The sequence below is a fragment of the Lissotriton vulgaris genome, chromosome 1_1, assembly GCF_964263255.1.
Source record: "Lissotriton vulgaris chromosome 1_1, aLisVul1.2, whole genome shotgun sequence".
Lineage (NCBI taxonomy): Eukaryota > Metazoa > Chordata > Amphibia > Caudata > Salamandridae > Lissotriton > Lissotriton vulgaris.
In genome coordinates this window covers 1,560,203,446-1,560,216,706 of record NC_141685.1, presented here as the reverse complement: position 1 = coordinate 1,560,216,706, position 13,261 = coordinate 1,560,203,446, and the positions used below count along the sequence as shown (strand labels likewise).

Genomic DNA, 13,261 nt, shown 5'->3' with positions numbered 1-13,261 from the left:
CCGCAATCTCCTCACCACTGTACTTCATGGCAGGTCTCTATCACCGGGTCACCCACACCGTTGATTTGGGCGTTCTCCCGTTCTTCGGCAGCCGCCCTCTTTTGTCCGGACTCTGTTGCTGGGTGCCTGCACCGTCGGGCTGCGCTGCCCCTGCCTGCGTCTGTTGTGTAGGCCGCACCCCTCTGCCAGCAATCTGTTCACTCCCGGCACACAAATCAACTGTGCTCTTCGTTTATATATCCCCAGCACACCTGGCAGAGCGCACTCTGGTGTCAGACCGTCGATGCCTCAGGGTAATTGGGCTCGGGCTCCGGAGCTCGTTCAGCTCGCGTCCGCCATGATCGGCGGTTAGCCACGCCCCCGTGATTGCTCCTCTTAAATTGCATAGGATTGAGCAACCCAACAAGCTTATTTTTTCTTTTGACATTCATGGTCTAAGTCCCTCGATTTCACGTTCAACTGAGATTAATATGCAGTATGAAAATATAAGTTGTCATATTTTGCCACTATTAAAGTATTTCCCATTCTTTCCGGGCTGTATTTAAGTATTATGCTGGGAAATTCATGTTGGATATGTTTGTTAAAAAGAATTGTCCATAAACAGTCTTTCTTTGTGTCTGGTTCTCTGCTCTTGATACAATAGCAAAGTTTTACAAACTACATTCCAAGGCCCGCCTAATGAGACCAAACTTCCCGCTGGATGCGATACTGACTTGAGCTTCTAGGCTGGTTAAACATTTTCTGTGTGCTGAGCACGATTTCACCTCAAAGGTGCAGGCAACCGTAAGTGGGGGAGCCTCCAAACCATAAGTTAAAGATGAAAGGTTTAGTTGGCCAACTTACCGTACTAACGAACTGTTAAAGATTCACTTGTTAGGTCGAGCATTCAAGACCTCTTGTATATACTTTAGTATATACTTATGTTCGAGGCATGTGGGCTGCTGAATTCATATCTGTGCATAGATCGCAACCTAGTGTTGGGTCCGGATGATTGCACATTGTTGTCCTGGAAGAGTCTTCGAAGTATCACGAGATAGGTGGCTCCTCCCTCAGACTACAGTGCGCATGGGCATCCTCTCCATCCCCAGATTGTTTTTCTCCTCCATTGGGTTCGGATGTCTTTTCCTACTCTCCAAGTTCGGAATCTAGAAAACTTCTTCAAAGGCCAAAAGGCCTTCGGATACCGTCGGTATTGTTAAGCGCTCGGTGCCGATACACTTTTTACATCTCAGTTGTACTCCAGTCGTCGAATCGGGCCGTGAGGCCTTCTCGACACCACGTGGACCGACCGTCCATGGAACGAAGTCCGTTCAAGTACTGCCCTCAGTGCAACTCAAAGTTCCCGCACACAGACCAGCATCCGGTGTGCAACAAATGCCTATCTCCGGATCACAACGAAGATAGTTGCCTTGCCTGTGCCCAGTTCAGATCTAAAAAGACTATTCGAAATCGACGGGTGGAGAGGCAAGAAATGCAACGTTCGGCGCCGGAGCCCGATAACATCTTCGGGGACGAAGAAGATCTAGCGAGCGCCGAAGACTCCGACCGAGACAACGAACAGTACTCGGAGGCCGACTCCGAATATTACCCTGAAGAGGAAGAACTAATCGTCGATCTCGAAGACTATGATCAGGGCAACATAGCAGTTGAAGACGACTCCGATGACGGCGAGGGGCGAACCGTGAGTACACCGCCCCATATAGACACTACACCTCTATCAGAGACTCAGGTCGAGGCATCGCCATCAGGCCTTAGCCAAGACCAACAACCTCGTTCTACAGCCACGCCATATCGCCCGGCTAAGAACATATCAAAAGAGCCCTCTGAGACACGTCACCCAACATCGGGTCCATCGAGGCGAAACTTGTCGACAATACGGTCTTAGGACTGAATTACGCCGAACCGAAAGTTTCAAAGCCTAAAGGCGTCGACCCGAAGGCAACAGTAACCTTGAAACCAAAGACCGTCAAGCCGACATCGAAGACAAAAGCAGTCGAGTCGAGCTCCAAGTCAAAGGCCGTCGAGTCAACCTCAAAGCCAAAACACGCCAATTCAACACAAAAACAAAACAAAAAAGTTGAATCGAGCAAACCAGCCTCAAGTATCGGCAAAGGGAACAAACCAGTCGACGACAGTACAAGGCCTACGCCCAAAACTAGCGTCGAACCGAAGCAGAAACCGAAGGTGGACGAAAAGAGGACGGTCGAGCCAAAAACCATCGACCCGAAAAAGGGCGTCGATCCGAAACAGCAGGCTCCGAAGCAACAAAAATAGACTATCAAACCGACAACACCGCTCGGTCCGATCAAAGTTGTGAAGCCACCAAAGGACGTTCAACCAACAAAACCTGTTGAAAAACAACCAAAAGCGATACAACCACCTAAATCGGTCGAGGTACCAAACACCATCGAACCGAAAAAACAAAAAGCAAAGGTTGGAACAACAAAGCCAACAACTGGGGAAGAGGAGCTTCTTCACCCAGATCCCTCCACAGACAACCAGTCAAAAATCTACATTGATCCAAAAACTGGTAAAGTGACTGTCTATACTGAAAAGAAAAGGTCTCTACCAACTCAAGACTTTTCCAGGATCCCCCTAAAGAAAAAGAGAGACTGTGCTACCTCTCCTATCCTCTTTGAACCTATCACTCCTGCTATGCCTACTTCTCCTTATACATCAAACTCACCAACACGCTCTGACTACAATCCTGATGAAGATCAGGACACAGATGTAGGTTTTGGTTATCCACAAAAGCCAAATACAGAGCCAGACACGCAGCCATGGGGTACAGGAGGGGAACCAGACAGTGAAGGGATTCTGCCCATTACAGACCCTACAGTATACCCTACTAAGCCATCACCCACAGAGGATACAGTTGCATTAAATTCTCCTCTGTTAGATAGAGCAGCAACCTATCACAATGTAGAGATGCACTCTGATGCAATGGAGGAAGTCTTCCTCTTTGATACACTCACAACATCTGAAAGACACGTTAAAACACTCTTTAAGGACACTGCTAGAGCCCGGGTTATAAACCCTAGGATTGAGAAAAAATACAGTGCTGCACCTATAGATCCTACATACATCAAAGGACATCTACCCCTAGATTCCTTAGTGGTGTCAAACGCACGTAAACGTGCAAACTCACAAACTACTGGTGAGGCTGCACCTCCAGACAAGGAATCTAAAATATTTGAAACATCAGGCAAAAGAGTGGCGGATCAGGCAGCAAACTCCTGGAGAATAGCCAACACACAGGCCTTGCTGGCCAGATATGATAGGGCGCACTACGACAGTTTGGAAGAAATTCTCCAACACTTGCCTGATCCCTACAAACAGCAGGCAGATGAACTCATACAAGAGGGAAAGCTCATCACCAATGCATCCATTAAGTGTGCCCTAGACGCTGCAGACACAGCTGCCAGATCCATTAATACCAGCGTGCTAATAAGGCGACATGCATGGCTTCGTATATCAGGCTTTAAGAATGAAGTCCAGTCTACAATTCTTAATCCGCCAATTAACCCAGACTTTTTATTTGGTCCAGCTGTTGATTCTATTCTGGACAAAATGAAAAAAGATGCAGAAACAGCAAAATCTATGGGAGCACTTCAGTCCCAACAACACCGTGGCTCCTTTCGTTGCTCCAATTATAGAGGAGGAGCGCGTGGAACATCACAGCAATCCTCCAACTACAAATCTAACACACAATCCACATATAACAAGAACACCAGCAGGGGTGGTTATAGAGGAAACAATACCAAAGGCAGAGGTCGTGGAGGCAATGCAAATAGATCCTCCACTAACACAAAGCAGTGACTTCTTGACACTCCCCAGACCACGTAACGCCAGTCGGGGGAAGAATACAACAATTTCAACAAGTCTGGTTAAATATCACCACAGACAAGTAGGTCAGGTAAATTATCCAACATGGCTATTGCCTAGAGCTCACCTCAACTCCACCCAACATACCACCCATGCACCGCCCTATGTCACAAGAACATATAACGTTACTCCAGCAAGAGGTCATCAGTATGCTGCAAAAGGGGGCCATAGAACCAGTCCCACTACAACATCAGGGAACACGAGTATACTCCCTATACTTCCTAATTCCAAAGAAGGACGGGTCTCTCAGACCAATATTGGACCTCAGGCCCCTCAACCTCTACATTCTGTCAGAGCATTTTCCCATGCTCACTCTCCAGCAACTCTTACCATTGCTTCGCCCGGGAGACTTCCTAGCAACTTTGGACCTCAAAGATGCATACTTTCATATACCAATACACCCTGCTCACAGAAAGTATTAGAGGTTTACCATTCAAGGGCAACACTACCAATTCAAGGTACTGCCATTTGGGGTGACAACAGCTCCAAGAGTTTTCACCAAATGCCTATCTACAGTGGCAGCACATCTCAGAAGGCAACACATACACCTGCACCCTTATCTGGACGACTAGCTAATACACGCGCCAACAGCCCAGCAGTGTGCCACCAACATGTCAAAGACCATATACCTACTGCACAGTTTAGGATTCTCACTAAACTACCCAAAGTCACACCTACAACCCTCCCACGTCCAACAGTACCTGGGAGCAACAATAGATATACTGTCAGCATGAGCATATCCCAACACAGCACGGGTCCAGGGAATGCATACGCTAATACAAGAGTTCAGACCCCAACACTCACTACCAGCTCGAGTGTTTATGCAGCTAATAGGCATGATGGCCTCCTGCATATTCATAGTCCCTCACGCCAGACTACATATGCGTCCGCTACAAGAATGCCTAGCAAGGCAGTGGAACCAGGCTCACGGGCAACTAAAAGACCTAGTGTTGGTGACCAGTCGTGCATACAACTCTCTGCATTGGTGGAATCCACAAACCCTTTGCAAAGGTCGACTGTTGCAAGAGCCTGTCCCACAAATAGTGCTAACAGCGGACGCATCCCTACTAGGATGGGGAGCCCATGTCCTACACTACACAGTACAGGGACTCTGGACTTTATAGCAAAAGATAATGCATATCAATCTCCTAGAATTGATGGCCATCTTTCTAGCCCTAAAAGCTTTCGCGAAACTCTTACGCAACAAAGCTGTGTTGATCTGGACCAACAACATGACAGCTATGTATTACATTCAGAAATAGGGAGGAACACACTCGCCACAGCTGTCGCACCTGGCTCAAGCAATGTGGAAATGGGCCATTCAGAGGAACATCTTTCTCATGGCAGAACACCTCCCAGGCAAAGACAACCAAGTGGCCGACCTCCTCAGCAGGCACAGCCAGCAGATGCACGAATGGGAAATTCACCCCAAAGTGCTCCAACCATTCTTCCGGAAGTGGGGACATCCGGAAATAGATGTGTTTGCCACAAGCGAAAACGCAAAATGCCAGTACTTTGCTGCCAGGTTCCCACATCCGCAGTCGCAAGGCAATGCGATATGGATGAACTGGTCAGGCAAATTTGCGTAGGTTTTTACCCCAGCTCCACTAATTCTGCTGGTGGCACGCAAAATGCGACAACATTCGCTGACGTTAATCCTAGTTGCTCCCACGTGGGCGAGGCAACCATGGTACACGACGTTCCTAGAACTGTCAGTGGTGCCTCATCAAAGACTGCGACTAACACCCAGTCTTCTAACGCAGAACCATGGCGAAATCCAACACCCAGATCCCCAACAGCTGAACCTAGCGATCTGGCTCCTGAGATCCTAGAGTTTGGGTAACTCAACTTGCCTCCAGACTGCATGAATATTATCAAAGAGGCAAGGAAACCCACTACCAGAGCATGCTATGCAGCAAAATGGAAACACTTCGTAATTTACTGTAATAACAATGACATTAACCCGCTTGATGCGTCCACTCAAAACATCATTTGCTACCTATTGCACCTCCAACATTGCAATTTAGCTTTTTCTTCCATCAGAATACACCTAGCTGCGTTAGCAGCATATTTGCAAAACACACGACACCTTTCACTATTCAGGGTGCCAGCAATTAAAGCATTTATGGAAGGACTTAAACGCGTAATTCCTCCAAGACACCCACCATCACCAGTCTGGAATCTAAACGTTGTTCTAACCAGACTAATGGGACCACCCTTTGAGCCACTGCACTCATGCGAACTCCATTTTCTTACTTGGAAGGTGGCTTTCCTTATTTCCATTACTTCGCTTCAAAGAAGTAGTGAGCTGCAAGCCCTAACTATTTAAGAGCCATTCATTCAGGTACATGCAAATAGAGTAGTTCTTAGAACACACCCTAAGTTCATGCCAAAGGTGGTATCCCATTTCCATATAAATCAAACTATAGAACTGCCAGTGTTCTTTCAGAACCCTCAAACAGTAGCTGAGAGGGCCTTGCATACCCTTGACGTCAAAAGAGCTCTGCTATATTACATAGACAGAACCAAAACATTTCGAAAGACAAAACAATTGTTTGTTGCCTTCTCACGATAACACAAGGGTAACCCTATCTCAAAATCCGGTATAGCCAGATGGATAGTTAAGTGCATACAAATATGTTATATAAAGGCAAAACGCACCTTAACAGTCCCCCCTAGAGCGCATTCCACACGCAAGCTAGGGGCATCCATGGCTTTCCTAGGAAATATTCCTTTACACGAAATTTGCAGAGCAGCCACATGGTCAACCACACATACATTTACAAAACACTATTGTGTAGATGTACATTCAAAACAGCAAGCTGCTGTAGGACAGGCTGTTCTCAAAACTCATTTCCAGACTGCTGCAGCTGACACAGGTCAGCTGCAGCTGACCTGTGTCAAATAAATAGGGAAATACTGCTATACATTCTATGCACAGATATGAATTCAGCAGCCCACATGCCTCGAACGGAATATGCTACTTACCAGTATGCATCTGTTCTTGGCATGTAGGGCTGCTGACATTCATATTTCCCACCCACCTCCCCGGTGCCTGTCGCAGTTGCAGCATTCATTCTTTGCATGGACATCTCTTACTGTACTATACTCCATCTCTGCCACAATGGCGAAAAACAATCTGGGGATGGAGAGGATGCCCATGCGCACTGTAGTCCGAGGGAGGAGCCACCTATCTCGTGATACTTCGAAGACTATTCCAGGACAACAATGTGCAGTCATCCGGACCCAACACTAGGCGGCGATCTATGCACAGATATGAATGTCAGCAGCCCTACATACCAAGAACAGATGCCTACTGGTAAGTAGCATATTCCATATGTATGTACTTTGTGGGCTCAGGAGATTAGCCCTAGGACATGTCTGCTTCTGTTTTGGGACTTTTTTTCCTGTTCAAATGCCTCTATTTACCTGTCTTGATAGAAAACGACAGCAGAGGTCTGTAAAATACCAGAATCACTTTAGCATTCTCTAGATTCCAGTCCATAGAAATGGTCTTCCACAAGCACCCGTAGACCAATATTTTTTCAAATCTTTGACTTAGCATTTCCCGCTGAAAGGCAATATTTCTCTCCATGTGTTCCCATACCTGGTGTGTCACGCAGTTTGGTGCTTACTTCCCCTCCATGTTAAAGAACAGTAGATGTTTTAACACCCAGGCTAATGTGCTGCATAGCTTAATAAATATAAGGTCCCAAAGGCGAGACTGATTGTGTTCCAAATGCTTGTTCATTTGATCCCTCCTTGAGTGTATGCATCTATGTCTGTATTGACATTTTCTACTTACTGGGCTGCATCATTTTGTATTGAAACCACTTTTGGAAGGGGCCTACGTTTTATGGAAAATTAAGTTGCACTGGTGCTTTCTAGATTGATTTTTATACTGGCACTAAAAACTGCATCGGTTTTATTTCACATAGACTTGTTCATGAGATGGTAATCTCTATGTGTGGGGGCTATTGGGAGGGGACAGTTTGGTCTGTCTATATCTTATTGGGATGTAAGTGGTGTGGTTTTTACTATGAATCATATGTATTGATAAACCTTGTCTTTCCTGTAAGATGATTGCAGTTAATTAGAATTCATGTGAAATTGTCTTCAATTATTTTGTTTTCCATCTTTCATGCTTCCAGGCTAGCAACATGGTAAGTCCAAAGTGATACTCCCCAAATCTTCAATAGTGATAGTTATATGAAAGATAAACAGTAAAATAATGTAGTAAAATATTATATACAGTCTTGAAAGAATAGAACATGTGCTGATCTTCATTTTATTTATATTTAGATTCTTTTGATTTTTCTTCAAAAAATGGACTTGCTGCTAACCAAAACTCCTTCAGATGAAATTAAAAATGATGTTCTACCGATGGTATATAGAGCTTTGGAAGCACCTTCAATTCAGATTCAGGTATCAATGGGGTCTTTTTCCTTTATTTGTGTTTACTTCTACAAAACATTCACCACTTTTTAAATTCACCTACACTAATTGTGAAAACGATAGAATGTAAGCATACATAATCAATCTGATATCAACAAGCTTGATTGTAGCTACTCATCATTGCATGTAGAGCCCTCTTTTGGCATTTTCTGTGTGAACTCTCCTCATGTGTGCTCCTTCAACAAACACCTTATAGACAGGTTGCTAAATATAAAGAATAAGGCACTTTTTAACTACAAGCAACTAGTAATACTTATCTCTGGGTTTCCTCAACTGCTTCTTCAAGAGAACATGCAGGATATGCACTCCAAGCAGTCATAGTAACTAATCACATCATAACCCAGTATTTGAAAATATATTGATCTCCTAGAGAACAAGCACGTCATTTTGGATAGCAAAAGTGAATATCTAAATGCATGTTCAACCAACACACTTTCTATTATCTGCAATTCTCAAAACTAAAACACAGTTGAGCTTTTTTGGGGCATTGTTCCAATCCGTTTTCAAAACAATGTAGACATTGCAGTGGGTTTAGGTCAGTGTGTTATTCTCTAGTGTCCTAAAATTGAAGGGACAGTGGTGGATGCATATTTTAGGTCTATTAGTGGCCTAATGCAGTGGTTCTTAACCTGTGGTCCTGGGACCCCTGATGGTCCATAAAGCATACTCAGGGGGTCTGTGATTGCCTAGAAAATTCTCTGATATTAATGGATTTATAATGTGTATATAAATAAAGAAGCAACATGTACACATGATTTTTTTTAACGTTCTGTAAATGTGAAGAAATTGAAGGCTAACACCTACGTTAATATCCTCAAATTGATTCTTGGGGGCAGTGCAAGTGCATCAAGCATAATATTGAATTGAATAGAATTTATATAGCTGTATGGCTACCCTGAGGCCTCCCAGTGCTGCGGACGAACACAGAGAGATAGGCAAGGAGAGGATTAGGGACAGTCATTGAAAAGAACGTTTTTTTAGGAGCTTTCAAAATGACAGCAGGTTAGGCTCCTTTCACAGATACAATGGGAGGGCGTTCCAGGAGTTCGCAGTGCTGTGAGAAAAGGAGCGCCCACCCCATCTGGCTTTCCTTTTTCTGTGTGTGGTGACTAAGAAGGAAGACGTGGAGCGGAGATCTCTAGGAGGTGGGAAGGGGTAATCCTGGATTGGATTGGCACTGGGCCCTTCCAGAAGGCCCTGTGGGTCAAGAACATGGCCTTAAACTGGATCCTCGCTTTGATTGGCCAATGCAGGCTCCTTAGTGCAGGTTTTGCAGATTGACGTCGAAGGATCTGAAGGAGCATGCGGGAAGCACAGTTCTGAATGATCTGGAGCTTATGGATGGAGGATTGGGGGCTCCCAGATAGAGGGAGTTCTCATAGTCCTGGCGAGAGAGGATAAGGATTGGACCATGATCCTTCTCGCTTGGAAAGTGAGAAGGGGAAGGATCTTGCGAAGCATCCTCAGAAGGCAAGTGGCTGAGATTTTAGCAGCCTGGTGATGGAAGCTGAGCGAACGATCAAGCCACATGCCAAGGCTCGTAATCTGGATCTTCGGATCTGGTGCTGGACCGAGGCAATTAGGCCAGAGCAGAGCAGGATTGAAGGAGGGGAAGTGGCCGAGGAGCATAAGCTCGGTCTTATCCATGTTGAGTTTAAGGCAAGAGAGTTCCATCCATTTGGCAACTTCCTCTAGGCAAGGGCCTAGGGTGCTAGATGACCTCTCGGGGTGGTTCAATGCCACCACGAGTTGCGTGTCATCTGCATAGGTGGTGATTTTGATGCCAAGTGGTTGGACAATCTCGACCAGGGGTCTCCTATAGATGTTAAACAACGTGGGGCTCAGGAAGGAGACCAGAGGCACCCCGGAGATGAGAGACAGTCGGTTGGAAGCAACATCTCCCTCAAAAACCTGAAAGAACCTGAATATAGTATAGACAATGAGTGGCCTCAATTGAATTTAGAGAAATCTCAAACCTTTTGTATGTGAATTAAATAAAACATTTAATCATTTGTGTATTTGTTTGATGAAAACGTGCTTCTGTATATTGTTTTACAGTTCCAACCATTCTAAATGCTTAGGCCGATGTCCCCGGCTTCCAGTAATGACTCAGTGGGGTGTCACCAGATTCCGATGATTCAGTAGGAGCCCTCGGGTTCCAGTAATGATTAGGTGGGGGACCTCTGAAATGAAAAGGTTAAGAACCACTGGCCTAATGTACTGCAGCAGCAGCATCTTGTGCTTGACTCTTGAGGGACAGCTAGTAATGGTTTAACGGTCAGCACCTTTGTGACAGACTCTTAAAGCACTTGTAAGTGACTCAAAATGGATAACTTAAAACAACTTGTGGTGGATGGCATGCATTGACAAACCAATGGGTTGACTTTTTTAGAGGAACAAATATGGACATAGACATGCACAATGTGCTAATTCCTGCAAATGAGACACGTGTTAGATGTTGTTTTTTTATTAGTAATTTGTATTTATTTATTGTTGCTCCAGTTCTGAGATGTTTAGTCTTTTTTTTTAATTATTTTATTTTTTACAACTTTTATTGATTTTTTTACAAAGTGTATAGGACCCTTATGCCATGTCCCTGACAATCAGCCAACTTAAAATCAAGCTATGTGGGATATAACTGGGATGTTTAGTCTGTTGTATTGTTTTCCCTAATGTAATCAAATTTAAAAGGTTTTGACAGCTGGACTTTTCTTCAGGTTGCTTTACCGACGTGTTTCCAAGTTAAAGTCAACCTGGTTGATTTTTCAGCAGAGTGACATATTGGTGTCCATTTTCTGTGCTTCACATCAGGCAGTTATTGTGAAACTGTTTTTCTAACATTTCCCTCATTCACTAAGAAAGATGACTACTATTTGTCTACTTTATGATTCAAAATATTTATAGCTGGCACCTTAAATGGCCCCACAGCATATTGTTGGGATTGAACTGCCTTCTTTGGTTCTGCTGGCAGTTTGTTTTCTTCAAGAGTTTAGCAAACACTCCTTGCTTCACAGGGTGGTGAAGACTCCGTTCACCTACAGTTATGGATATTAGTATGTGTGTTTCCCACGTGTGTCTGTATTGTCACCTCTTGAAATGCCCCCACAAAACATGACAATTGCTGTCTATTCCAACCATGGGAGATTTGGAAGCTGAGACAATGGCAGGGTACCACCACACCATCACACAGTAGGAATTGGCTGCTCCAAAAAACCAAAGTCGCCCACACTCTATTGCTATTCCGTAGGTATTCAATTACACCATGATGCTCAAGACTAATTCATCTATATTATATAACAAATTCTTGTATGGACTTGGTTCATTGCTCTAGCCAGTATTCCACCCAAATAAATAGTCTGTTTCTCTAGGAAAGAAAAAAACATAGTCTCCTAAAAGGTCCCTACTTCAAGTCAGAAAGTCTGCACTAGTCAATTTGAATGCCTTGACCCCATGCCTTCCATTTACACATATTGCCAAAGTACATGAATTTCTGCAGCTCTGCGGCTTCCTCAGATGGAAGTTATTTAAATGCCTGTTACTGTTTGACATAAACATCTACCTTTTGCAAGTACTGACTGATGTACAAAACAAAAACTACTCATTTCTGAGTACCTAAAGTGCACCGGAAAATTTTATTGTTGAAGATTTTGTCTGCAACAGTTACTCAAAGATCCGTTTTAAAATTACTTCTGCTGTTTTTTAAATTTTAGGAACTTTGCCTGAATATTATTCCTACATTTGCAAATCTCATAGATTACCCATCAATGAAAAATTCATTAATTCCGAGAATCAAAAATGCTTGTCTGCAAACCTCTTCTCTTGCTGTAAGTATACTGCTTTTACCTTATTTTATTTTTTGTTCACTCAGTTATTGTTTAGACTCCCTGAACCCTACTCACTTGATCATGTGTAGTGTAGGAATCTCAGCCACACTTTTGGGTAAGTACCTTTTCAGATTTGTAATACCTTTTTACAGTAATGAGGTTTGGCTCTACCATTCAGGAGGCAAATACCTGATTGAGGGCTGTAACAACTCAAATCAACCTTGTGTGTTGATGTTTATGGATACTTCTGTTTTTGGACCAGACCTTCAGTGAATGGCACTAAAGGAAATGTTTTAGACTTACCTGTAGTTGTTGGGGTTGGTTACATACATGTTGGTGAAATTTAAAGGGGGAGAATGATGTACGTAAGTGCCAGGAGAGGTAGCCCATTAAGGTTAGTTAATTGGTGAGGGGTTAAGAGGTGTGCACACATTGAACGGCCAAGTGCACAGGTTGAGGTTTTGCTGAGGGTTGTGCCCTCTACCATATCCTCGAGCATCAACTTTTTCAACATAACTTGTTTGCAGATGGGAAAGGAAGGGAATTTAACAATAGAGTAGTCTATCACTACTGGTGGGCAGCTGACATATGAAGTTGAGAGATGACCAATGGTACGGTTTGTGCAGTTTTATGATACATGGATTTCAAGGCTTATGTAACGTATTCTACCTTCTGTCCTCTTGAAGACTGCAAAACGTAATATTTTTTGCCATAAACATAGAATAAAACATTTTTTAATCACACTTGCATGAAGAACAAGTAAAAGTTACTAGTTGTAGCAAGGTAACATATGCTTGAAACTTCTTAAATACACAGCAGAACTTTTCTTATGGCTACTTCTAACTGCAGATTCTACAATTTCTCGATTTGTGAATTTCCCCCTGGTCCCAGATTGGATAACGGAATCTATAGAAACACTGCCCCTGCGTATTGTTAGGTGCTATTGGGTAACTCTTGTTCATTACCATTGTGCTCCAAAGGTGACAAACAATGCCGCATATAGGTACCACCCATGCCTACTGTTGTGAGTTTCTTCTTTTCTGCACTCGAAGACCCGTATCGCCAGCTCTGCTCTTTCTTTCTTCACTTCGTAAAGA

At 43.9% G+C, this 13,261-nt stretch overlaps 1 protein-coding gene across 1 annotated transcript in view; it reads left to right on the top strand.

The window, feature by feature from the left end:
* Positions 1-13,261, top strand: part of SCYL2 (SCY1 like pseudokinase 2) — a 392,954-nt gene that overhangs the window by 167,949 nt on the left and 211,744 nt on the right. The window contains exons 10-11 of the mRNA XM_086918030.1: positions 8,188-8,310; positions 12,051-12,164. Of these exons, the coding sequence (XP_086774156.1) occupies positions 8,188-8,310; positions 12,051-12,164 (237 nt within the window). The remainder of the gene's footprint in view (positions 1-8,187; positions 8,311-12,050; positions 12,165-13,261) is intronic.